General features: G+C 35.6%; 1 protein-coding gene across 1 annotated transcript in view; it reads right to left on the bottom strand.

Annotated features, from left to right (window-relative positions):
* Positions 1 to 12,617: 12,617 nt before the first annotated feature.
* LOC306848943 (ubiquitin carboxyl-terminal hydrolase 43-like) overlaps positions 12,618 to 27,372 on the bottom strand; it is a 29,252-nt gene continuing 14,497 nt past the window's right edge. Inside the window, exons 8-11 of the mRNA XM_079383734.1 lie at positions 26,037 to 26,382; positions 24,516 to 24,674; positions 20,600 to 20,758; positions 12,618 to 17,731 (exon numbers count right to left, since the gene is read on the bottom strand). Of these exons, the coding sequence (XP_079239860.1) occupies positions 16,692 to 17,731; positions 20,600 to 20,758; positions 24,516 to 24,674; positions 26,037 to 26,382 (1,704 nt within the window). The 3' untranslated portion in view covers positions 12,618 to 16,691. The remainder of the gene's footprint in view (positions 17,732 to 20,599; positions 20,759 to 24,515; positions 24,675 to 26,036; positions 26,383 to 27,372) is intronic.

The following is a 27,372-nucleotide window of genomic DNA, read 5'->3' as shown; positions in this document are numbered from 1 at the left end:
ATAATAATGGATGTGTGGATAACATCTTGACACGTTGTGTAGATATTTTTTAAGCAAAAAAGGAAAAATGTAACAGTGTGTCCAATGTCATCCAATCACATGGCAGATTTTGTCACTCCACAAGCAGCATTACCAGTTCTTTCTCTGATCGCTGCAACTATGTGCTTATTTTGCACATTTAAAGCAGCAGGAACAACCATGAGAAATATATGATCGGATGAAGAGGATGACAGTTTTGATCAACTCAGCAAGTGTTTAATATCTTATTCTATAGTGAATATTTAAAAAGGTTTTTAAGGCACAAGATTAGCAATGCTGTTATTATCTGTAGATTTTTGTAAAAAACAGTATGAAACAGACTCACAAAAACATCAAGAATCAGCAGTCCGCAATGCATGCTGGGTGCTACCATAGCACAAATCTTATCCATGACTCCATGAATAAATTATCCAGCAGAATATTCCTATTTGCTTTTATTTTTCGCTGGTAAAGCTGTTTTTGTTGTGTACATTTACATTTAGCAGATGTTTTTATCCAAAGCGACTTGCAAATGAGGACAATAGAAGCATCAAACCCCCCCACCACCACCAAAAAGAGCAATAAGTGCTGTGACAAGTCTCGGTTAATAAACAACACACAACATAAAAGTTATTAATATTCAAAGCGCAAACCTGATTAACTCTTCATGACCTTTTCACAAATCAGCATTGTTAATTATATTGTTAATAATTGTTCATTCAAGCGTGAATAATTGAAAAACTGTACAGTACAGCGAGTGTCCAGCCACTGAGAAAGTTTGAAACATTTTCTTGCACCGTCTTTGTGAGCACTTGCATTGTCAAAATTTGACTATTGATTAAATGCTAATATTTTTTTTACATATTTTAGTATTTAATTACCTGACACAATTTTTGATAAAATGGCTATTCTGTTAAACTACTGCACAGCTTCAACAACTGAACAGTGTAAAAAATATTACTATGAAATATTAGATATATGAAATTTTGACGTTAAAATAGTACTATATGGTTGGGAACACTCGTTGTTATTTTATGTTTTTATTTATATTTTTGCACAAAGTTCTATTTCAAATAAAGGCTGGTCTTTATAGAACTTTCACCGAGGAATCTTGAAACAAAAAAAGAAGAGGATTTCCACAGAAAATGTTAAGCAGCACAACTGTTTTCAACAGTGATAATAATCAGAAATGTTTCTTGAGCATCAAATCAGCATTAGAATGGTTTCTGAAGGATCATGTGACACTGAAGACTGGAGTAATGATGCTGAAAATTCAGCTTCCCTGAACATTTTTTAGTTTTGTTTTTTTTTTGTATTTTTGACCAAATAAATGCAGCCAAGACTAGTGTATATACCATATTCAAAAGAATCTAAGTTCCAAAAAGTTTTTTTCTGCATCCAAGCAGTATATAAATGTAGACAGAATGCAGAGGTCAAATAGGGTTTCCTATTACAGCTAGGAAAAAATGTGCATTATACAGCTCACTTCTATCACAGTTATTTTTACCTATAAACACATTTTGGATTTTGGTCACAATTTAGTAATGAGTTTTTACAATCCTCAGTGGACTAAACACAGCAGCTGGGTGCACAGAACCAATAGTTCAATCTTCAAAATGATCCGCAAGATTTGCCCTCAATGGCTTTGAGTTGCATAATTCATTTCTTTCATTGTATACTTTCTACCACCGGGAGCTTAAAATAATCTGATTTGAAACTATTTTGAGTTCCCTGTGGAAAAAAAGCAGGAGCGGAGGAACAGTTTGAAGTACTGAAGGGAACTTTGAAAAACGATGATTGTCCTAGGAACAGATGTGATAGAAATTTCATAAAGCGCCATGCAGGAGAGTTGTTGGTCATGTTCCCATGTGTTAAAAAGATTACTGCAAACGTTCAAGAGCACAGAGTCCTTCCATGAAAGAAGTGCAGTCTGCATTCATTAAGCACAGAGCTTTTGAAAGCATATTAAAATGATTCAAATCTCACATTTGCACTGGCATTGTTATCTGGCAAAACCTCATTACATATGTCTGCAAACGCCTGTAGACTGTGTTCAGCTTGACCGCTTCTCTTCCTCTGAGGAATCAATAAGTGTTTTTCATGTTGAGTCGCACTTGATCATGAGGCCATGTGATGTGAACATTCAGGATCGATGTTTTGGGTCATCCTGGTTACACCAGGTCTTGATCTTGAAAAGAGTCAAATACAACGATTTAGTGACCATACTTAAGGCAGCATTCCTGTTTTCTTAGGGCTGTTTTGTCAAAGTCCTTATTGGAGCAGAAGTGCTTGAATGAGGAGAGGCAGAAATCTGCTAAATTGTTCGCTATTCAATGTCAGTTCTCCTGTCTGACATCAATGGGATGAAAAATGTTTTGCTTGACAGGTTTTTGATTTTCAGACAGGTTCAGCTAATGCATTTAGGATTGGAAAACAACAGATCTTTACCAGTAGAGCAGCTGTCTTCTTTAACAAGTAATGGAAGGAATGAAAACACATCTGTGGATCAATTTAATCTGTCCTTGCTAAATAAAAGTATCAATTTCTTTAGCAATTTAGGAAATCGTTCTCCAATTTAGATACAGTTCTGAGTTGTTGTTGTTGTTTTTTTAAGTTGCCCATAGACCACAAAAAATCTCAGCACTTTTGATAAACACCTATGCTATTTTTTTTTTTTTTTTTTTTTTTGGACATAAAATATCAAAACAGTTTTGAAGTTAATTGATCCAATTTTAGGTCTCTGGAAAGTAGTGATGCATGACATTGTATGCTGAATATCAAAGTTTTAATTTTTTTATGTCTGTGTTTGTTTGTTAATGAGTTATTTGTGGATACACTGATGTCTTTAGATTTGTGTAAATATTGTATTTTTTAAATTTGAACTAAAAAGATACCATTTAGACCCTTGGGGTAAAATGAGCCCATTGGAATTGGCACAGAAAGCCCCAAGCTGCATGTTGTTATAGTGTTAATATTTTTTATTGTAATTAATTGGGTTATTATTCAGTTTTTCCATGAATAAGACATCTTTGCTTTTAATTAAAACCCACAGGCTAACTAAAATCAATTCATTTGTGTTGCTATTGTGACACACCTTCAGTTAAAATATGGACATTTAAATATTTGAATATTCATACAGTCTCTCTTACTGCGATTCTGCTTTGTCTTGTCATTAGTACTTCAATTGTTCAGCTAAACTGTCAAAACAGTTTTAAATAGCAAAAATGTATAAATATCAATAAGAATCATATCAAAAGTCATTTATACATTCTTTTGAAGTTTAGCCAGGGGGAGATGGCTTCTGAATAATTTTACTCTGGATGATACAGAAATGTAGCAAGGAGATAATAAATAAAATAATCCATGTGATATCAGGGGTTCAACTGTAATTGTGCGAAGCTACGGGAATACTTTTTGTGCTCAAAAGTAAAAAAAATAACGACTTTATTCAACAATTTGTTTCCTCTGCATCACCCTAGCTCCATTTTGGAGCTGACACAGAACAGCATACGCTGTTTATGTCCAGCGGATACTCTCCAAAATGGAGCTAGGGTGACGCGGAGGAGACAAATTGTTGGTGAACTAACCCTTTAAGGCATTTCCCCCATCTTAACCTATGTGATACATTTAAAAAAAAAAAATCTGAATTCTTAGAATAAGAAATCTATTGTAAAAATGTAAAAGTTTATTTTTCACCTTTGATCAATTTAATGCACCCCTGCTGAAAAACCATTATTTTTTTTGGGCAAATCTGGCTCCAACTGTGACCCAGGACTGCAAAACCAGTCATAAGGGTCAATTTTCTGAAATTGAGATTTATACATCATCTGAAAGCTGAATAAATACGCCTTTGTTTGTTTAATATTTGGCCGAGATACAACTATTTGAAAATCTGGAATCTGAGGGTGCAAAAAAATCTAAATACTGAGAAAATCACCTTTAAAGTTGTCTAAATGAAGTCCTTAGCGATGCATATTACCAATCAAAAATTAAGTTTTGATATATTTACTGTAGGAAATTTTCGTCTTCGTGTCTTCATGGAACATGATCTTTACTTAATGTCCAAATGAGTTTTAGCATAAAAGAAAAATGGATAATTTTGACCCATACAGTGTATTGTTGGCTATTGCTACTTATGACTGGTTTTGTGGTCCAAATTCACAATTTGAAATCTTTTTGATTTCAATCCAAAAATTGTTTCCCCCACTTACACTCCCTGCAACGGAATATTCATCCTTCCCTATACAAACCATGATAAATGAGGAGGTCCGAATCTGCGTTAGTAATGATACAGTCAGCGATGATAACCAACACCTGGATGAATTACTGCATTCACTAAAGCGATTTATTTATTCTACTGGATTTAAAGGGGTTTGCACGATCACACAATCAGACACCTAATCAGTCTCCAGATGATACTAAACAGTCACCAAGGTCATATTTCGGATTTTCTATTCTGTTCCCATTCTGCCCTTGAGCGATGCGCTGAGCTCCAGCGGATTCCTCCTGGAATTACGTGTAGGTTTTATCCATTGGGAAATTGGAAAAATCAGCTCATTAAACAAAACCTAGAAGCAGAAGGTCAACTGAGAATTAATAAGAAATATATAATGTTATATAATATTTTTATATAATGACTCACTGCGCAGCTTCTCTTTGGGCGTTTGCTCTTTGGGTGCTCACCAGCTGTCTTGTGCCGTTTTCTGTGTCCTGTATGACAGAATTTGTTCTGACCTCTGTACAACTCTTGTCAATCACCCACACATCTTTTTCAAGAATATTGCAGCTCATTTATAGCAGAAGAACTGTACAGATCCTGTATCATGTTGAATCATCTTTAAATGCTGTTTGTATAGTCTATATAATTTATTCATTTCCAAAGTGTGATTACTCCCATAGGAAAGAAAAATCAAAAGTGAGATCTCTTTAACATCTCAAATATTTCTCCTAGACAGAAATGAGGTTGCTTTAAGATTCGATGGAGATTTTTTCTTGAGTCTCCTGCTTCTCAAACTTGTCTCCTGAGACAAAAACTCTAACAATCTCACAATGGTCTCCTTTAAAGCTTTAAAAGAGATCTCAACAACATCACAGGCTGTGCTCAGATTGTTCTCCTTAGCTAGAGACTCTGGGGGTCTCATATTTGTCTCCTGTAAAGCTTTAGAAGAGATCTCAACATCTTTACAAAGTGTGCATCAAGTCAAGTACTTGAAAGGCACTAAATAAAGGGGGGAAATCATACAATTCAGAGTTAAAGGCTATATAGATAAATTATACAGAAATAAGGATAATGTTACTTTTTATAGGACAATGTTTATGTACTAAGGCACATAATTTGTTGTTGGAAATAGTAATGTACCAGATGCCTTATTTAAAACTCATTTACAGAAAATGTAACCCTGGAGCTTTCTTTGCCGAACGGCACATAAATGGCTTATGACTCAGCCTTGATTATTAATTGACTAATTTGATTATTAATACATATTTTATGGTAGAAATGTTTGAGCTCATATTGAGGCATTTGACTTGGTGCACACTTTTTAAAGTTATTGAGATCACTTCTGAAATTTAGAGGAAACTAATGTGAGAACTCTCGAGTCTTTAGTGTATTAGAAAAATCTGAGCACACACCGCATGTGATGTTGCTGAGATCTCTTCTAAATAAATTAAAAAAGAGAGAGCTGCTCACACTTGTGTGTTCTCTTAAAGACATGATTAGTAGTAAGTTCAATACATTAAAAATGTATAAACATTTATAATACCAAAGAAATGCAATTAAAATGCAACTTTTAAACATTTTTGGATACATTTTTGTTTCCAAGAAATACTTTATAATATATGGGCAGAGGTGTACAGTAACATTTGTGCATGTGTGTGCTACCCATAAGAAGGAGGGGCGAACAGCTACCAGTACACACAAGTATGTGCGTTTAGGCTATACGTGTGTTTACTGGAGTTCAAGGACATGAGAAGGCTATGCTTGCAACTAAGAGGATCTTGGAAATGTTGGGAAAATGACAACTTCCAACCTTTTCTTCTGTGGTAAACAACTGGAGTATAAAAGACTGATGAGTTGATTGCTGCTTCGGATTCTAATAACATAAGTACCCTTGATGCCTAGAAGCTCATTATTGTATTTTATACCTCAGTGGTTGAGCATTATTTGTCTTCACGTTTTTATTTATTCAAAAAAAAAAAAAAATGTAGCCACTTAAAAGAAATTTGATCGATTACAAAAACACGAATCCGGTCTGTGGCCTTCCGCCCGATAGCCACCAGAGATTGAGAGGTTGCCCTTCCATCGAATTGACTCTTGCACCACACTACTGCTGCACGTCACCCACGGACTACAATTCCCATCATCTATTGCACTGACGACACACACACAGCTGATAGCACTAATCACACGCTCACCTGAGAACTATTACACACACCATATAAAGCACATTCACTTCCTGATTTAGTTGCTGAGTATTGTTCTGCGTTTAGCACTCCCCTAGTGTTAGCTGCCTTACCGAGCCATTCTGTATTCATGTTTAGTTCCAGTATTGTTCTGCGTTTATTACTCTCCTAGTTTTAGCTGCGATATGGAACCCACTTTGTTGTCTTAGTCTTGCCTTGTCTGTTTTCTCGTGTTTTGTTTTTTGCCCGTCTTTCCGTTTGGACTCTGTTTGCCCCTGCTTGGACTATTGCTCATGTTCTCGGATTACCCCTCTTGTCTAACCCTTTGGATTGTTCGCCGATCAACGACCCTCGCATGCCCTCGGAATACTCTTGTGTCTTGACCTCAACGTATCTGTTAACTGATCATCATTTACCCGTTGAGAGTGTGCTGACAGTCTGGATGGTTGAGCGGCAGATATTCAGTAATGAGGTTGCTTTGACAGTTGAAGATTTAAAAACAAAAAGGCAGGAATAAAGAACTCTAAACTCTAACACAGAGGCATTTCAGGGGAGATAAAAAGGTTCTTGGGGCTAATATGTTCTAAACTGTTACTACATGTAAAGAACCATCTTTTCTCAGAGTGTGGGAACAACAATGTTTTTAGATTTGTGTAGATTTGAGTAAAAATTATAGTTATTTATATAACTAAAAAGGCGAAATAGTTTACATTTGATCAAAAATTGTGAAAACAATATTGTAAAATATTACAATTTACAATAACTGTTTTCTATTTGAATATATTTTGAAATGTAATTAATTCCTGTGATGCAAAGCTAAATTTTCAGCATCATTAATCCAGTCTTCAGTGTCCCATGATCTTCAGAAATCATTCTAATATGCTGACATGATGATTAAGAAACATTTCTGATTATTATCAATGTTGAAAACAAATATGCCTCTTAAAATTCTTGTGGAAAATACCTTTTTCTCTGCATTCTTTGATGATAGTTCAAAAGAACGGCATTTATTTTATAACATCATAAATGTCTTTAATGTCACTTTTGACCAACTTTTTTTTTTGATATTTTGTGATCTGATTAAATAAATAGCAATATGATTCAGATATATTTACGTGTCCAAATAGCTACTTGTTTTGGGTGTATAAGTATGTAAGGGAGAAAGACAGTAATTGGAACAGTTCTCTGACCTGTCACGTATGAACTCAATTCCCTGGAACAAATGGAAGCCCCTAGGAATATTTCCTACTATATTATACAACAATTTCATGTTCTCATATGCACAATCCACTCTCAGACAGGAATTTGGTTCCAAACATGTTCCCTCCATCATCACTTCCATCCATTGTTTTTCTCATGCTTTGTATGATAGTGGAAGTTTTCATCTTTCCACAAAGACATTGCTCTGTAAACCTTGATACAGGGTGAAAACAGATTCTACTCGAGGGCTGTATAAGAAGACAGGATTATAATAATCTCTTATGGAATAGTTCCTTCTGTCAAAAAGAGCTGTGGATGTCTTCGTAATATTTTCAACACACTTCAGTGGTTTGATAAAATAGCTTGAAAACAAATCTCACCCTAACTTATGTTGGGTCATGCTGAGCATTTGCTCTTGAATAATGCGAGAGGAAAATTACAACAGGTAAGGTACACTGGTGATAATGAAAGGTACCTTGTGCTGTTCTACCATTACACCACTTTAATTGCTTTGATTTGCACTTTGATTTGAAAATGAAAGGTTAAAACAGGGTCTGTACTTCTCCCTTTTGCTTAAAGAATATGGTGGAATAACCTACTCAATACTCATTTTATTTAAAGAATTTATAAAACCATGTATTACTGAACAACCTTGAAATGAAAGAAAAGCCAGTAAGCTGTTATTCAAACCATGCCTGGCCACTTTTGGAGCTCTGGTGCAAAATAGGCTTAAGGTAAAACAAGGCTGCTTTTATCTCTGCCATACGTTTAATTAACCAATAGATCAAGGACCAAATGAAAGGAACAATTCACCTGAAAAATATTTATTTTTCTGGTGCACGGTGCTATAGCTAATGAACATAAACCGTACAAATTCAGTATCAACGAGTAATTTATCTAACCTGATTATTCCTGTAAAGTATCATTAATCACATAAACAGCAAGTCACATTTTCCTGGCAAAGAGTAAAAATTAGCTTAGGTACATATAAATGAGTATTTATGAAGGTCTGTATCAGTGAATGATTCGAACTGTGTTAATGAAGAAATGTGTTTGTCAGGAGAACATGATTATTGTGATGATTGTGCTTGCTTTTTATTTGGTTGTTTTGATTTTATGTAAAAGCTTAACCAGGGATGAGGGCTGCAAACTAGCTTTATGCTATATGCCCTTTGTACACTGATTGGTTGTCTGTGTGGAACAATGCCTAGTGTATGGTCCCTGTTAAATAAACAAATAAATAAATAAAATGAGGGAAGTAATCCTAAAGGGTTAGAACACCCAAAAATGAAATTAGCCCATGATTTACTCACCCTCAAGGCATCCTAAGTGTATATGATTTTCTTCTTTCAGATGAATCCAGTTGAAGTTATATAAAAAAAATTATCCTTGCTCTTCCAAGCTTTATAGCTAATGGCAATGGGCTTTTATTTTTTTCCAACGCAAACCTTACTAATAACAGAGGTTATTTACACTAAATCCGCCTATCAATGTGTGATTGGGCTATAGTCAACACTACAAAAGAGCCTCTGCAACCATCAGTTCTAGTGTCGTAAATGGTAAAGTGTGTGCTTTTTGACGCGATCGACCTGAGTTCAAATTCAAGTTCAAATTTGTCCATTTAATAAGTTGAATTAAAATGATAATTTACACTTAAGATATTATTGCATACTGTTTTATAATGTACTACAATACTGAGGTGCAGATAATTGCCACTATTTGCAATAAGTAGTATAAATAGCAGAAAATCTTGTTATTTTAACAGTGTAAATAGAATCTATAGCTACTTGCACTTAGTGTAAATAGCATATCGTAAAAAAAAATGCTATTTTCACTTGGTGTAAATAGCATCTATTGTTATTTGCACTTATTGTAAATAGCGTCTATCGCTATTTACACTTAGTGCAAATAGCCGCTGCCTTTAAGAATCCCCACGACACCCTACGTCAAGCAAATCGTGCTAAAATCGTGTAGTCTGAACGGGGCTTTACTCAAAGCTTCTCAATATGGTGTACGGTGTTTTTAAGGTGAACAAAGGCGTTTACGATGAATCAAGCTCCGATACAGTGCTTTAATATGAAATATGTTGTATTTTGGCACACGCTTCAGAGCTTCAGTGTCGAATGTAACATTGCTAGATTTGTTTATTTCAAATGGAACTTTTAAGCACATTTCCGGCTTTATCAAACACCACTCGTTAACTTGAGGCCATTCACAATGTACATGCTGAGCTGTGGTGCCATACCTCCAGCTCTCTTCACAGTATTTTGTTCTATAGCCTTTGTTCAGTAAAAAAGTACAATTTTAAAAAGGAACAGGTCAGAGAAATAAATATTATAATTTAAAACTGAAACATGCAGTCATGTTTAAAAAGAACAATCAATTCTGAATAGCGGTTTTTGTTGGGCAACAATAGGCCATTAGTAGTGTGATTTAAGTGCTTTTTCAACAGCGGGACATAATCTGTTCATTATGCAGGAGGTCTATTGAACAGAACAACATTCGGCTGCTTCCAGTGTGGAGAGGCTGGAGAAGCTGATGAACTGCTGGGATACGCCAGATATGTTTCTGACTCTCCTGACTTCAGAGTGAAATCCCGGCACTGTAGGGAGGCTGCATCCTAATGATGTGGTCTTATGATGCTCTGTTTACTGTCCCTTCTTGATAAATGTCATGCATTATTAATGCACCAGGCCTAGTTCCACAGAGTCATAAACAACAGCATGAAATCAATGGTTTGGAAATGAGACCTTAACAGTGCTTAGAGTTTAAAAGAATTAATAATAATATCAAAACAGTAATCAGATCAAGGAATCGAGTGCTTCAGTAATGTTTTTGTAGGCCAACCCAGAAGTTTGCATAACCTTGCTTCCCTCGACAAAAACCCAATAGGCTTTTTGGATTATTGCAGAAAATAAGCTCTTTAAACAAGCAAAAGTGTATGATGGTGTAATGATGTTTATTGTCCCTGAAAACCTCTGTAGTCCTATTTAGCCACTTGTTAGCAACTACCTTTTTCAAGACCAAAAAAAAAAAAAAAATTAAGGAGGCATTAAAGAGGATGTGAAAATATCTTGAGCTTGTTTTCACCACAGGCATTTACACAAAAACACATTAAAGAACCCTTGGTTCTAGCATCCTGAAGTCAATGGGGTTTTGTTTAAATGCCTGAAATAAGGTCTGCTAAAATAATAATAATAATAATAATAATTTCTGAGTTTTGGTCTACAAAAATACATAATCCCTGCAGAACTCTGGTCTATTCTAAAATGCTTAATCTACCATTATGTTATTCTCTCAAATGATGTACTAGTGACTGCAGGATATCAATGACATCAAACATCATTTGTTCATGTGTGAGTAAACGTCACTGACCTCAGACCTGATGCAACGTCTAAGAGTGCCATGTGCTTCAGTGGAGGAAATTGGATATAGTGCATTGGCTGTGTTGTATAATCATATGCAATGTGCAATACCAAGGAAACATCTATGAAACATCTCAAGCAAGCTCATAATCAGCTATCCAATGACGGGGGGAGAAATTAAATGGGACACACTGAAATAAAACGGTCCAAAAGCTTGGTGTTAATCCTGTGTCAGGGCTAAATGACTCATACTGAGAGGAGGAGGAAATGTCTGAATCAATATCTTATTATAAAAGCCCAAAAATGAGGGATTATGCGAACATGCGTTTCTGAGAGCACACCTTTAATTCACCTGTGAGAAACTGCTCAATTCTCAGAACCACCAAGACAAATGGAGTCATAAAAAAAAAAAAAAAAAAAAGAAAAGAATGAATTAGGTCTATGGTAATTTTCATGATTGGAGAAGAGGAATTTAAGGAGATTAAACTCATTTATTCCACTCAGCCATGCATATCTCAGAGACTACAGTACAATAGTGTATAATCAAATCCAAATCACGCTGTCCTTACATTTCTCTGCTCTTTAAATTCTGAAACAGCTCTTGTCTTATCTCCATGTAAGTGCTTGCGGTCTCTAGTGATGGAAACATTTATTATTAGCACATTGTTATATATACAATGAAATTCAATAGGTAAACTTTTTTCTCATGGTGGACAATTAAAATGTTTTATATCATATATGTGTGTTGTATATTTACTGTTTTCATATCTTCACTTTCAAATTGCAATGTTCTGGCAACACTTTACACCAAAGTTGCATTTGTGCACATCACTTAACCTTGTTAGTTAACATGAACTATGAACAATATTTATGCAGCATTTATTTGTCTTAATTTCAACATTTCAAATTAATACATTTAAAGCTGTATTTGTTAACATTAATGTTAACTATGAACTACCATGAATAAACAATATTAACTAATATTGACATTTGAGTTTTCTTAACACAAAGAATTAGTTCACCCAAAAATGAAAATTTGCTAAAAATTCACTCACCTTTAGACAGATTTGGACAAATTTAGCATTAAATCACTTGCTCACCAGTGGATCCTCTGCAGTGAATGGGTGCCGTCAGAATGAGAGTCCAAATAGCTGATAAAAACATGACAATGATACACAAGTAATCCACACCACTCCAGTCCATCAATTAATGTCTTGAAGCAAAAATATGCATAGAAACAAATCCATCAAGTCGTTTTTAACTTCAATGGATCAAGCACCGCTTACAAGCAAAACAATCTACACAAATATATTGGTAGAGTTTGATACAAGGTGATGGACTTTTTCCACTGGAGGCAGCGCTATTATAGATTATGAACTGTTATTTTGGTCAGAAGTGACTGTTTAAACACTGTAATGATAGATCTGTTTCTGACAGCACTCATTCACTGCAGAAGATTTATTGGTGAGCAAAGGATATAACGTAAAAAAAATTCTCCAAATCTGTTGGCTTGAGGGTGAGTTCATTTTCTTTTTTGGGTGAACTATGGCTTTAACTAATGTTAACACATAGAAACTTAGTAAAACATTAAAAAACATAAAACAAATGACTCATGACTCAACAAATGACGTATGACTCATCTTTGTTATTGCTGTAGCACAAATGTGAAAAAGAGGCATAACTAGAACATGTTGTCAAGACAAACTGGGAGAAAACAGCCCCTCTGAGTTTTGCAATCATAAAGCACAATAACGCTGCTCACAATAGCACCTACGTAGGCCACAATGCTTTATTTGCATCTGCGTATAGCTGCCATCTCTGTAACAACAAGAATCAATCAATGTCATATTCACAGCATACAGTGCTATTGACATTTACACTATATTGCATCATATCAAAGCCATGACATGTTAGAAATGACAATCTCAGAGGCAGCGAAAAGACTTACTGATTGAGGTGCAAATGTGTCTGTTTTAAAGTGGAACAAACAACTCATTAAAAATGTGTTTATAAAAGTTGTGCCTAAAAGCCTACGAATAAAACCAATTGCAATGAGTTAGCACAAAATTTTGAATGACTTGCTTGATCTCTTGCTACCTAACAAGCATCTCAGCATACATTTAATTACTCATAATACATCCAATTAAAAATGTGCGGAAACAAAAACTTGGCATAAAAAAAAAGGAGCAGATGAGAATTAATGTCCTCATTAATCATTACATCCAACAACATTAATCTTAATACATAGTTTTTTTAAAGTATTACACAAGAACAGCTCTTCAGGTTTAGTGCACATTAGAGATAACACGGGGAGAGTAATTTCAGGTGAACGGTTCCCATAAAGCATTATCATATTCAGACTGAGCAGTGATATGAGAGCACACCAACTCCAGAGATCAGGAAAGTGCACTGGGATTATAATTTAATGAATTGTTTAATGTGTGAGTGGCGGAACAGAGTAATATTACACGTCTTGCTTGCCAATTAGACTCTCTGTCACATGGCAGTGGCTTCTGTTACAGTGATTGAGTGATATTCATATTTAAACTTACAAACAATAAAATAAAAGCATCATATTCTTAATCATAAACATGAATGATGGTTAATACCTAAGAAAAAGGCTAAAGCTGGATACTGGCCCAAGTCAAAAGCCTCACCGGCTTAAAGTCTCTAATATCTTGGGCTCCAGATTTGGCCTTCAGTACAAGTCTGTAGGATTTATTTGTCAGTTTGATCAAATTCTTAAGTCCAGCCGCTTAAAATGTCAACCAGGTACCAACATAGTTCAATGTTTTGGTGTTTCCTAAAACCATTTCAAAGGAACATTAGCAAACAGCATCACAGACTTACATACTGTAGTTGGAACTACAGCTTTTGATCACTGGAATCTCGTAATAACAGTAATTACGACATGGTGTGAACGTTCTTGTGCGTTCTATTTTGAGCCATGTTACTAGGGTTTGGGGAAACAGTCGTGAGTTGGTTAGTTTGTCCAATGATGCATCATACTATGGTTAATCAGCAAGTTATGTCATTGTAGATGGACAAAGGCAGCCCAGCTCAACAAGCCGCACACTTTGAGGTATCATTAGTTTTATTAAGAAAAAAAAAAGAAAAATGTAGTAACCTAATGAGAGAACTGATGTCCGGATTCAAATTTCCTAACATAAGAATAAGACACATATTATCAAAACCTCTCAGACTGCTTTCTCTGATATTTATTTTATAATTATATTTACAATTTTTATGCTTTCTTTGATTTTGCTATAAGTTACTGTCCATTTTTATGCCTCAGTTAACCTTCACTTTACAATGAGAATATTTCTTTGAAAAATGTTGGCGATATTGCTATTTTTCGCCATTAGTGTCTTGATCCTTGAAGATCCATCTAGAAGATATTGCTGCTTTTCAACATCAGCATCTTGATCCTTTGTGAAATTAAATGACCGATTTAAAGCTGATGCTTAAACGTGCTCATAAAACTCGTCATGTCTGATTGTACTCGCATAGTCCGTTCCTGTCAGAAAACAAATAAGTGAATCCAGCAGTAAACAAGGTGCACGTTGATGTGAAACATTTAGAGTCGTTTGGGATATTGTGGGAGTGAAATGAATAAATGTTTGTGCCGTCTGTGGATTTATTTCATCTGTGGTGAGGTGTGTGCATGTATATTCATAAGTAAAAAACACTCTGTTCCAACGACCACTGCTCTCCTGAGATCATTACAAAAAGGCACTTGCATAAATATACATGACAGTGCACTAAAGCCGACCTCAATTCTGACATTTAAGCAGATCCTACTGTATCATTACTGCTAATTCCAGCCACCAGTGTGTGAAGCTACATATCTGCAGGTAGGCTATAATTGGAGATATAAGAACAGGCTTTGAGATATGCAAATTAAATATAGTTTATACCAACAATAGAAAGTTATGATACAGAAAGTCAGATTTGAGTGGGGAAACGCAAGCTCTGATCCAAAACCTGGTGAGCTGCTCACTGCTTACACCCTACATAGGCAGCTACCTTCTAAGACGGCTCCTAACTGAATTAGATTCTCATAAGATGCTCTATATATGCAGAAGTTATCATACAAATAGTAAATTCACAATAATTTTCAATACAGATGACACAAGAGGAACTACATGCTTATATTTAAGTTTTTCTTTAGCTTCAGCATTTTTATGTCCCAGGGGGTTGATTTTCAACTAATAGCTGTCAGCTTCTTTTTCGTTATATGACTTGCTAAACCGACTTGGAAGCATTTTACTTGATTTTTGAAACTGTTTAAATGTCTTATACAGTACGTCTATAGTTATTATGTGAAAATATATGAGTTTTTCAAAAGTTCCCACTGTCCCACAGTTGTGTAATTTCCACAACATCAAAAAATTTGCCCCTAAAATGTTTTAATCAAAAGTTAGTGCACTTGGTTTGTATGGAGACGGGTTTTGGTGAAATGACACGGGTTACAAAATAAAGGGGAAGAAAGCAAGATAAACATCACTTGTGAGCAAAATGGTTTTGTTTTTGTGCCCAATTTCTGACCAAACTATAATTTAGTCAAATTATCCAAAAAGTGTGAAATATTTCATTGTGTTTGTCTCTGTTACATAAAATGCTAGCTACCAATTTAGGCTTAGCAAAACAGAAGAGTCTGTCATTTTATTCCAAATGTTAAAATGTCCTTTCCATCCCAGAATGTCATTCATTCATTATTTCAGATGTGCTGGAAATGACACTGTGGTGGAAAGTAATATCATTTTTTCAGACAAAAAACAGACATTGTAAATGGACCCATTTAGAGTTATTTTCTAAAGGTCTACAGGGTCAAAAGTGCACATAGTTAAAGAAACATTTAATACTGTTCGAATGTTTGGGGTGAGTACAATTTTTTAGTTAATGAAAGAAATTAATGCTCTTATTCAGCAAGGATACATTAAATGGATTAAAAGTGACATTAAAGACATGGCTAGGTCATGGTTTCCACAAGAATATTGATTATTGTTTTTATCACTGATAAGAAGAAATGCTTTATGAGCAACGAATCAGCATATTGGAATGATTTCTGAAGGATTACTGATTTGATCAAATAAATAAAGAGATTTCTTTCAAAATAATCTTACCAATTTAACCCTCAACTTTTGAACGGTAGTCTATATAGTCATTTTTGATTATTTTTCATTATTAAATAATTTTATATGCACATTTATAATGAACATTTTCTCTTTTTTTCACTTATCTTGGATTTGTTCACTTTTTTGTTTTGCGAAGCATTCTCTCTCAATCTGCAATCTCTTTCAAGTCTACCTGCCTTTGGTGAAAACAAATCGTTTTAAGCCTTTTCAACCAGGCTTTGTATTGGAAATGTGCATAAAATGATTTTGATTGCTCACTAGGTTTTGGAAAAGAGAAACAGTATGTAATATTTAAATGTTGTCATATGCATAAAACATATGAAGGAGTTTACTTGCAAAAACAGATAACTTTTCAGATTCATGTTTGTTACTATGTTATCATTGTTTTATTGTGTTAGTTAGCTGTACTTTTTAGTTATTTTTTAACCTAATCAAAATAACCCAACTGCAGTTTTATTGAGATTAATTGGAATGCACCATGAAAAAACATGATTTTTGAAAATGATCTGTTTTTGCAAATTAACTCTTCATATACAAACACTATTTCCCACAGTGAAGATGAAAGCTGTCAAAAGCAGGACTCGGGCACAGGTCTCTGTCTGCCAAGCGAAGTGCTGCTGTATCTGATTTTCTGTAGTGTTGCATAGGAAGATTTATCTACCGCAGATCCTTTATGGGGGGCCGGCACCAATGGACCGTTTCTTTGGAGAGACAACGTCCTTTTTAAAGTCATATCTAGCCTGCACTGAATATTGGATGAGCTGTGGGCGCGTTTTATATCAGTTGTGCTTGAACAAACCTGGTTGTCTCTGCTGTTAACTGCATTACTGGTGCTCTTGTGAGCGGTGCCAGTTTTCCTCGCCTCAATGCCCTTTCCATTTAGAGTCCCGTTGGATAGTGACAGTTTGGGCAAGCTCTTGCTGGAAAGCGTTTTCCTATGACCCACCTCCTTATCCTGCAATTGGGCGGTACTGATGACGGCTCCATCTTTACTCCTGCTTTCCCCCGTGGCCGTTTGCGTCTGGCTGGGATGAGTCCTGTTAGTCCCAGCCGTCTGGTTTTGTAGTCGTTTCAATGTTGAGTCTCTGGATTGAGATGCACTGTTGTTAGTACAATTGGAAAGCGCACTAGGGGAACCTTGAAGAGACTTGCTGGCTTGAGTCCTTTCGTGCTCCTGCCTGGTTTTTGAACTGTTTTTGCCCAACGAGCCGTCAGATGTGACACCGCTGAGGTCCGCCGCTGGTCTGCTCTGGCCTTTGGGCAGTCTGGGGGAATCCAGACCTTGATAGCTACATCGCTCCACACTACAGCTCGGGGAACTCAGAGAATCGTCCTCGCGAGGCTGGGCTTTGACCTGTAAAGGACTAGCCACGATACTTACTATGGGCTCCTTGGTGCATCGAGGCCGCCGGCCGGACTCAAGGTACTCCACCAGCTCATCGTTTCCGGTTTGTGGAGCGACACTGGAGGGCTTTCTGCGGTCCTTGGAAGCAAATGACCAACGCAGTGGAAGAACTTTGCTTGGGCCCATCTTGGATTTGGAGTGGTAGCGCATACTCATACTGTGGCCCCGGATGCTTCGCACAAATGGCGTAGTCTCAACTATATCTAAAAGCAGAAAATGGAGGATTTAACAAAAATTAAGAAATACTGTAACAAATGTACTGTTACTGTTATTATTTATTGTTAGTTAAGGCATTCACTTAAGTTAACTAACGTGACCTTATTAAATGTTACCAGAAAATATAAAAATACACATATTTGACGATATACAGTTGAGATCAAAATTAGAGAACAAACTTAAATTTCCTAAATTTCAAGGTCACTGCTTAGTCCTATTTGAAGTTATCCTAACAGGAGTAGAAGGGCGGTTTTTAAGCATATTTCATAAATGAATTGTATTTAATGCACAGTAAAAAAAACTTTAATGAGATATTTGGAAAAAGACTGCTGATCAAAATTAGAGAACACTTACAGATACCTACAAGCTATTGGTGTTAATCTAGCACCTGGTGCTAATTTCCTTTAAGATGCAGTCCGTAACTTTTTGGGGTTAAAAATGATCTGAAATCAATATTTGATCAAGTACATAAGCCCGATTTACAACGGTTAGCTTATAATAATGTTTTCTAATTTGAGTGGTACGGGTAGGTTTTCACGGGAAATTCGAGCATGCCACCGCATCATTGCATCACATAAAGTAACATGAAGTTGTCCTGGCTAATAGGCTATATCGCATGTGAGGATCCTGCAGGTGGCGGATCGTTTATAGCCTTTTCTCACAGCAGCTAGAATAATTAAATGTATAATTTTGATGGCAGATTGTAATCCAGAAAGGATTGCATATATATGAAACATGTGAATGAAATGAAATTATTCCAGTTTTCAATGTGCTTCTGATTACAGATAGCCTGGGATTACACAAGATTTGTATTTTAAAGAAAACCAGTTCAAAGGGAGTATAGTTTGCTTTTTGGGTTAAAATAATTTCTTAATATGAAATTCGAATGGCATAACAATTAGAGATTGGACTGTACAGAAATTGAAATCTACATGCTAATACACACTATACTCATAGTCATGCAATGCTGATGTTGTTAACATTAATAATTTGAGAATAAAGTATAACAATAATAATAATTGCACGGTTTGATGTGATAAGAACTAACCGATCTTTAGATTTAACCACCATTGGTAGCATGATTTATTGTAATGCTTTTTTCCTCAGTTGGTCAGAACAAATGTGGCAGACTTGTTACTTGTTCAGATGGCAATATATGGTGAAAATTCTTATTTGGGTCATATATTCCTAGACGTACACTGTGAGACATTTCTGTAATTTCCACAGTTATTTACTGTATATCATTCCAGTATAATATTATACTGGATGATATACAGTAAATAACTTCTTTATGTTCTGTATATACTGCAAATTCCCTTTATAGTAAATAACTGTAATACCCTTTGCATCATGGGAATTTTCTGTGACGTCAAACCCCACATACAGAGATTTACTGTATTTTTTAAAATGGCTGTATACTGCTGCATTTGCCGTGCGGCCTTTTTGGCGCCATTCTATTGAGGTTGTTATATTTTCCTCATTTCTTACATTTGGATTGACACGATTTGCCCAACACCGTGTCTATAACGCTGGAACAGCTTGGGAGGTATACGGGTGGACGTGATATATCGCTTGTAATGTAATGGCAAATCCGTTTGTCCTTCGTCAGAAACAGCGCGAGCGCTTGGAGTACATCTGTATGTCAGAAATATACCGGGGCTTCACTTTACTGTCCACATCCACTCTAGATAGTATAATAGGTTCTATATTGCCTTTTCGAGTCGCGGGGCAGCGCCGCGGGTTTTGCCCGGGGATGAACCCGCGAGAGTGGAAGAGTTCCAGAGAACATCTGCTCTGTGTGTCGATGCACCTTACGAGAGAAAAAGACGAGCAAACAAGGTAAAAATATATGTACGTTTGTCTGTGTCAGATTTTTGCACACCAGTTTAACCTAGTAACATTTACCCGTCAACAAACTTTACTATGGTAAACTGCGCTGTCGTTACAAACGACTTTGTCAGCTTACTGAATTAAGTTACCGAATTAAAATAATTTTTAACGAGCAATGCTTATCTTATATTAACATTAAGTTAACTAATGTGAAATTTTGTTCAAGTGTTAGTAGTTAATGTTGGCCAGTAGCCTATTGAGAAAATAAAATCGTATGTTAGCTAGGTTGAACAAGTTTTATGGCTAGCTGCTTTTCTAGTTTTAGAATTAGTTTGTTATAGTTTTTAATAAAATTTAAGATTTACTGCACTTTTTTTGTATTTGTGTCTTAAAGGCAACTAAGCGCCCTAAAACGGGAGAAATGGTGAAGATGCACTGTTCCAGCATTGGAAGACTGTATTTTGAAGTGTTATACATACAATGTTTTAAATAAAGAATTTGATATTTTGTAATTATTGTGTCTGTTTTAATTGAATGCCAGTAGTACCTATGTAGAGTAAAAATAAAACGAATTCTATATAAAAATGATAAAACCTAATGAAATCTATATTAAAACGAATGAATTACAGTAGTATACAGATGAATTGGATTATTTTTACAGTAATTTACAGTAAAACAGTACAGTTTGCAACTGTAAATCAAGTACAGTTTGCTACTGTAAATCTTAATTACAGTAACTTACTGGCAACAGTGTTGTGCAGCCGTGACGTTAAAACCATGCAACTGGTTCCCTCAAGATTTTCCTATAGGATTTTTACATGAGTTTTTCAATTAATGGGTAAAGCAAGTAAAGCCTGTGCTAAGTATAAATTGATCATACTTAGATATTTGTCTTGAGGGAACCCATGATGAATTGGTCTTCTTGGTTTTGACGTCACGACTGCAGCACTCAATTAAAACAATAATTAGTTTCTGATCTACAATTGATGGAAGTCAGAAGTAGTAATAGATATATACATACTGACCGTTGTCTTCATTTTGAGGCTCATGGACAATAGGAACATGTGGTGTTTGGGGCTCAGGTGCTGAAGATGAATTGGACAGCTTGCTGGTTGAATTTGAAATTTGGTTATCTGCGTTCAGTCGGATGAGCCAGTGGTCTGAGGTAGAGGAGCTGGAGGAACCTGCGGGTCAAAAGTAGCTTATTTAGTCAACTTTGCTCCACTCATGCAAGTCAAAATGCTGTTGGGTTTTTCTGATAACAGATTGAAATGTACAGGTAGCTGTATGCTAGCTATTTGGAAATAAGTAAACCGACTTATTTATGCTTTATGGTGAAGCATTTTGCACTAAAGTGCATGAAAATACCAGGGACCTGCTCTCACTTTGCTCTAGCCTTTGAATCTGGGAGACTCGTCTCCATTAAACACTCATGAAGATGAGATGGAATGGATCCAAACAAGTATTACGGTGTGCATATAAATGATCTCAAGATGTTGGTGGACAGTTGCTGTAACAACCTTACAAATCAGACTTGAGTTACAGACCTTGGGAAAATGGCAGCACATGAAAGGTCTCAAAAGGGTTGAAAGAAGAAGCGATGCATTGAGACATGACCTTTCAGAAATGCATTTTTTAATCTAACCTTCATATTAATGTGACTGGCACATGTTTTGAGGTAGAAAGAGAAGGTTTTATGTATTTATTTTTAAATTAGTCTCTTATGCTCACCATAATACTGTAGTAAAACAGTAATACTGAAATGACTATTTAAATGTTTTCTGTTGTGTAATAAAATTTGTCACACGATCCTTCCCTCAGAAATCATTCAAATACGCTAATTTGTAGCTTAAGAAACACTTACTATTATCAATGTTGAAAACCGTTTTCCTGCTTACTATTTTATGTAAACTGTGATACACTGTGTTTTTCAGGATCAATTTAAAGTGTCCTTGAATTAAAGCTATTCATTTCTCAATTTCTGTCATCATTTATTCACCATGTCAATCAAACCTGTACGATTTTCGTTCTTCAAAAGAAGATGTTTTGAAATGTTTCAGCGTCTCAGTCCATTGAAAGGAAGTCAGTGGAGTCCAGTGTTGTTTAGACCCCTACCTTCTTCAAAATATCTTGTTTTGTGTCTTGCAGAAAGTCATACAGTTTTGAAAGGACATGACAGTTTTCATTTTCTTGGGCAAACTAACCCCCTAAAGTCAGCCATGGAAAAGGGAACAGCATGTTCTCTGGATCAGCCTCAGACATACAAAAACAACAGCTCTCATATGTGTGTGTGTGTGTGTGTGTGTGTGTGTGTGAGTTAAGCTGAAAGGCTTGATATCATCTATACGGACTGACAAAGGATTGAGAAATCACAGTGGAATGAAAAATGTGTTGAAGCACATAACCAGCTTCAAACAGATATATTTAGAATTTTTTGAAGGTTCATACATAATTGCTCCGGGGCAAGTTAGTGTGGAGGTGAATTAAGTGACTTTGCTCTAATCACAACGGCGAACATTGGAGGTGATCGCTTAACTGGGTTAACTATTTATTCTGAACCGTTGCTAAAAGCTGCTCACAACTTTTCAAAGAGTTCAACTCAGGGTTCACGGAACTTGCTTCTATCGTGTGTCAATGGGAGCTACTGATAAAAGCATTTTAATTACTACCACAATGGAGAAACCTAAGGCCTCTGGCTGCATGACATTTCATGGATAATTACAGCACCTCCGATAATATCAAAATGTGGTATAATAAAAGATTCATATATAGCCATATATCATTAAAAAACAGCTCACTGCATTTTAACAGTATGATGCACAGCTTGAAACATAAAAAAAAGACTATGTACAGCAATGTAGCAAAATATGCAAATAATTCACTATGGAATTTAATATGTGTATCTTTCAACATTTCAAACACATTTGAATTACATGTACCATTTAGTGAAGTACACTTAGTTTTCTCCAACCAAAGCTGACACTCCTACTATACTGTGGTATGGTAGCAAGTGGATACATTCAGCAAGGATGCATTTTTTTATTTTTTTTTTAACTGTATTTTTGATCAAATAAACGCACTCTTGGTCAGCATAAGAGACTTCTTTCAAAAACATCAAAAAATTGTATTAACCCCAAATGTTTAAATGGTAGTGTTTGTGTCCACTGGTGTAGAAGAAATGCTGTAAGACGTGTGTAAAATGTACACATGCACACAGCAGCTTTAAGAGCGGTCTACGATTGTGCCAAAGCTTTTTAACCCAGCCACATCCTAACTACAGAGAAAGTGTGCAAAGTGCATTGAAATCTGATTTAATCTAGTAATATGGAAAAATGACATTTAAGCACTGAATGCATCAGCACTGCAGGCAGATTTTAAAAAGCTTAGACGGATGTCAGTGCATTCATCTCACATCTATTCACTTTTACCTTTCATTTGCATAAAATTGAAAATTGCATGACTTTTTGATGCGTGAGCCTGCCGCTCACCTCACGTAGAGAATGAATCGAAAATGCCCGCTCAGCTTACTTTAGTGGACACATACAGTATCATAATAATTTATTTAGACTATGTAACTTTAATCTTTTTACTTGGGATATGGATTTGATTTGTTGAAGTATTGTATAATGTGATGCAGGAGCAGAAAGAGAAAGTGAGAAGAGAGAAAGTCAGATTGTGTGTGTGTGTGTGTGTGTGTGTGAGAAATTTTGTGTCTCCACCCCCTTGTGACAAGCAGCTCAAAGCCATGTCTGTGCCTAATAAGCACCTTGTCCTTTCTGGAAATGATTTGTTCTTGTTCTGCCACCAAGGTTATGTTGTGGCTAGGCAGTGATCAGGCAGACTTTGGACTAGCGCTGAATACATATTTCATTTGTGTCTGAAGATATGGTTCTCATAGAGAAGGTGAAAAGAGCTGTGTAGAAAAGATCTTGGAGCCACCCAGAGGTTGAATGTGACTTTGCTATTTGACACTGCTGCATGTGCACTAAAGCATTCAAAGTTATGGGGTTGGTAATATTTAAAAAAAATGTTTTTGTAGTTTATGATGTTCATTATTTAATCAAAAATACAGTAAAACATTTATGTTGTGAAAGATTAGCTCTAAACATTGCTGCCACAAAGAGAAAAAAAAAGTAAAAAAAATAAAAAAAATTTCACTTTAAAGGGTGGGGTAGAAAAAAGTTACTCTACTAGCTATTTCTGTGTTCTGATGAGTGGAATTTTTTAAATAAAATAAAATAATAAAATAACAGTGACGTAAAATATATTAAACGCCATTAAACTGAAAAAATTAATTGCATGCGTTAATGTGCTAATTTTGACAGCACTAAAATAAATAAATAAAAATAAATATAAATTCATAAAATCTGTTAATGCTGCATTTTGAAGGGCAAACATTCTAACAAAGTCAATAAGATATTTTCAAAATATAGTAATACATTTCTAAATATAAAATTATATAATATATGTGTCAGTCGTGTGTCATGTGTTCCCGCCTCTTGTTTCCTTATTTGATTTGTTTCCTGTCCTTGTGATGTGATTATTAGTTTATTCTTGTCCAGCCGTGTTTGTCTAATTATCTATGATTATCCTGTGTATTTATAGTCCTGTCTGTGTCTGTGTCTGCCTTGCCTTGTCTTGCCCTGCCTTGATGTCTGAAGTAAAGTCTGTTATTTTGAAGTTACATCCTCGTCTGCGTGTTCCTCGGTCCTCCCTGCTGTGTGCACCATGAAAATATGGTAATATATAAACCATAAAAGTTTGTGAAAACCATAAAAAGACTGCACACCTGACAAGCTGAAATGACCTGTTAAACAAAATTACAATAGCATATTCTTGTATTCTCTTGATAATGCAAACTTTAACATTCTTTCTGCTTGTCTGCCCTTGTTGGTAGTGTGGGTATAGAATTAAGGCAGATATGCAGAGAAGAGCGTTCACCTTGCAACGAGCAGCTAGCTGACCAGGATGGGATGGCATCTCGTCTCTGATAGAAGAGGATATAAGCACCACGTGTGCACACTTCCCCCTCAGGCACCGGCTCAACACTGCTGTCATCGTAGGCATACCACTGACCGTCCACTGAGTTCCTGCAGTATGCTGCTCAAAACACAGACTCATTAGCTTCACTATGCTCTACACTTCATGCTCAAGACCATACTAACATATTAGGACAACACTATTATTTTCATTATTTGTTTTACATTTATGCACACATACAAAATGTATTTACACTGCATATAAGTACACACACACACACACACACACACACACACACACACACACACAGAGAGTAATGAATAATATAAAAATTTAAAAAATTTAATTCTAAACATATTTTAAATCATTACCATTATTTTTTGGCTTGCTTTCCATGAAAATATCTAAACAAGATAAATTTTACATAGCAAATTTGCATAACATTTAATTGTGTAAGCATGATTATAATGCTTAAAAACTAAAATAGACAGTGCCACTGAGGAAAGAAAAATAAACTACTCTCAGTCTTATGATGTTTTTTTCATAGTGATTAATAATTAAGAAAGAGGGTTTGCAGTGTCATTTTTTAGCATGTAATTCTCACATAAAATAGTTCGTATTTCGGCTTGTACTTTGAAGCATTAATTCAGCTTCATCAAAGTTTCCTTTCCTGACAGCAGCTATATTGGGTAAATTCTGGCTTGTTCTATGCATCAGCTTGTGCAGAAATATTTTCTGCTTTCCTCCTGGGTGAACATCATGATCTGCCTCGTGTCGATTGGCCGCCTTTTTCCCCATCGCCTGTTAACTTTGTGCTTCGGTTGCCAATGGACAGAAGTGACCAGAGCATCGCCTTACACAATCTGATGCAAGCTTCTTGCTTGAAATAGCTGCTGCAGAACTCTGAGAAATATTATGGGTCATTATTTCACTGAAATGTGAATCAACACTGGATCTAGAAGGGATGGTGTATTTCTGAAGGATTTTCAAGATCCAACCATGTGCAACACCCTCTGTAGAGGGGCTCAAAGGGATTTTTTAAAGATGCATTATATATCAGTACCCTTTCAGATATCAGTGATATTGGTGATATAAATTTATAAGTATCAGCTGATATTGGATAATTATTGTACATGCTCATTTTTATATTTAATGTGACATCAGTGGTTCAACTGTAAAGTTACAAACCTATGATTCTCGTATTCTCGTAGCTTCGTAACTTTACGGTTGAACCCCTGATGTCACATGGATTATTTTACAGATCTCTTTGCTACGTATCTGGACATTGATCGTGTTAATTACATTGCTGTCTATGGGAGGGACAGAGAGCTGTCAGAAAGCATCACAAATATCTTAAATTGTGTTCCGAAGACGAACAAAGCTTTAATGGGTTTGGAACGACATGGGGCTAAGTGATTAATGACAAAATTTTCATTTAGGAAGGCAGTATGTAATTTCTCATTTATCTATTCGCTCACACACCTGTGTAATGGCCTCCATGCATGCCTCCATGATGGTTACACACGGCGTACAGGTCGTACAGGAAGTTCAGTGTGTGTCGGCTGGCTTCGGGCTGGTGATGGGCCTGTTGTTTCCAGCTGGGCGGCGGTCTGGCACAGTTGCTCCTCTTGACCATGTGGCGGCCCATATCGAGGCCAGTGAGGGGGAAGTGGACCAGCGTGGAGAGCTTGTTACGGCGCTCTCCCACCTGTCGGAAGCGCTTGAGGTGAAGGATGAGGATGTCTGGGAGAGTCCACAGGCTCATCTGCACCGTGCCCTGCTGCAGCTGCTTACAGTGAGGACACTTCCATGCATCGTCAGGGGCCAGCTAAATAAACACAGGTGAAAAATTAGGATATTCAACGAGAGGAAATTTTATGTGAGTGCTTTTCAGTCTGAATAAATGGTCAGATTTGAATTGATCCCATAGCATTTTTTTTTAACAACCTGCATTAGTTGAATGAAAGGAAATAAACAGAAAATAGCTTCATGACTTTCAAGGAGAGAAAAAGTCTGAATTTATTTTTAAATATAAATTCTGTGTTCCACAGAAGAAAGGAGGTTTAAAATCCTCAAGAATCATTTGCTCGTACATTCTTACAAGTTGATTCTATTCCATTGTATAAACAGCATATTTTTTCTGCCATTGTTAATGTTTTTCTGCATTTGTGCTCTTTCAAATAGAAACACCTGCTGCACTAGAGTGGCAGTCGCAGAATGAAAGGGGAACGTCACAACCATCACAATATTGTGTTTCAGAAAATTTCTCAGCTGTTATGCATGTTTATCTGAAATAATGAAAGTTGGTCGACTTTACACAAACGTTTTACACTGTTAATGTTTATGAAAGACAAAGACCAGAAGAACATTGCTTGTATTTCCTGATTTCCAAGAAATGTCATCATTTTTGTAAAATGCATAAGGAAAAGGCCATTAGGTTAAAGCAATTAGTAAAATAACTAAAGTAAATTGGTAAAATGATCTTTAAAGCAATTTAGTAATATCAGCTACAAATATGCTAATGGACTAGCTGCTAATTACTATTTCTTTTCATTAAATTTTATTTATTATACACATTTTTTTTTTATTAAATAGAAAATTTGGTATTATTAAATAACTTCAATGATTAAAATAATACAATGTATAATATTTTTAATAATAAAATATAATTAATAATGATATAATATAATTATAATATCTTAATAATAATACAAATCTTAACAAAATTAATAGTATCTTTTATGATAATAGTATTGTACATTATAATCAAAATCTTATATTTAATTGAAAAATGTACAAATTACAGCATATTAAAAAA

Source organism: Barbus barbus, assembly GCF_936440315.1.
Source record: "Barbus barbus genome assembly, chromosome: 3".
Classification (NCBI taxonomy): Eukaryota; Metazoa; Chordata; class Actinopteri; order Cypriniformes; family Cyprinidae; genus Barbus; species Barbus barbus.
Note: the sequence above shows the minus strand (reverse complement) of the source record. Positions and strands in the feature narration are given on the sequence as shown.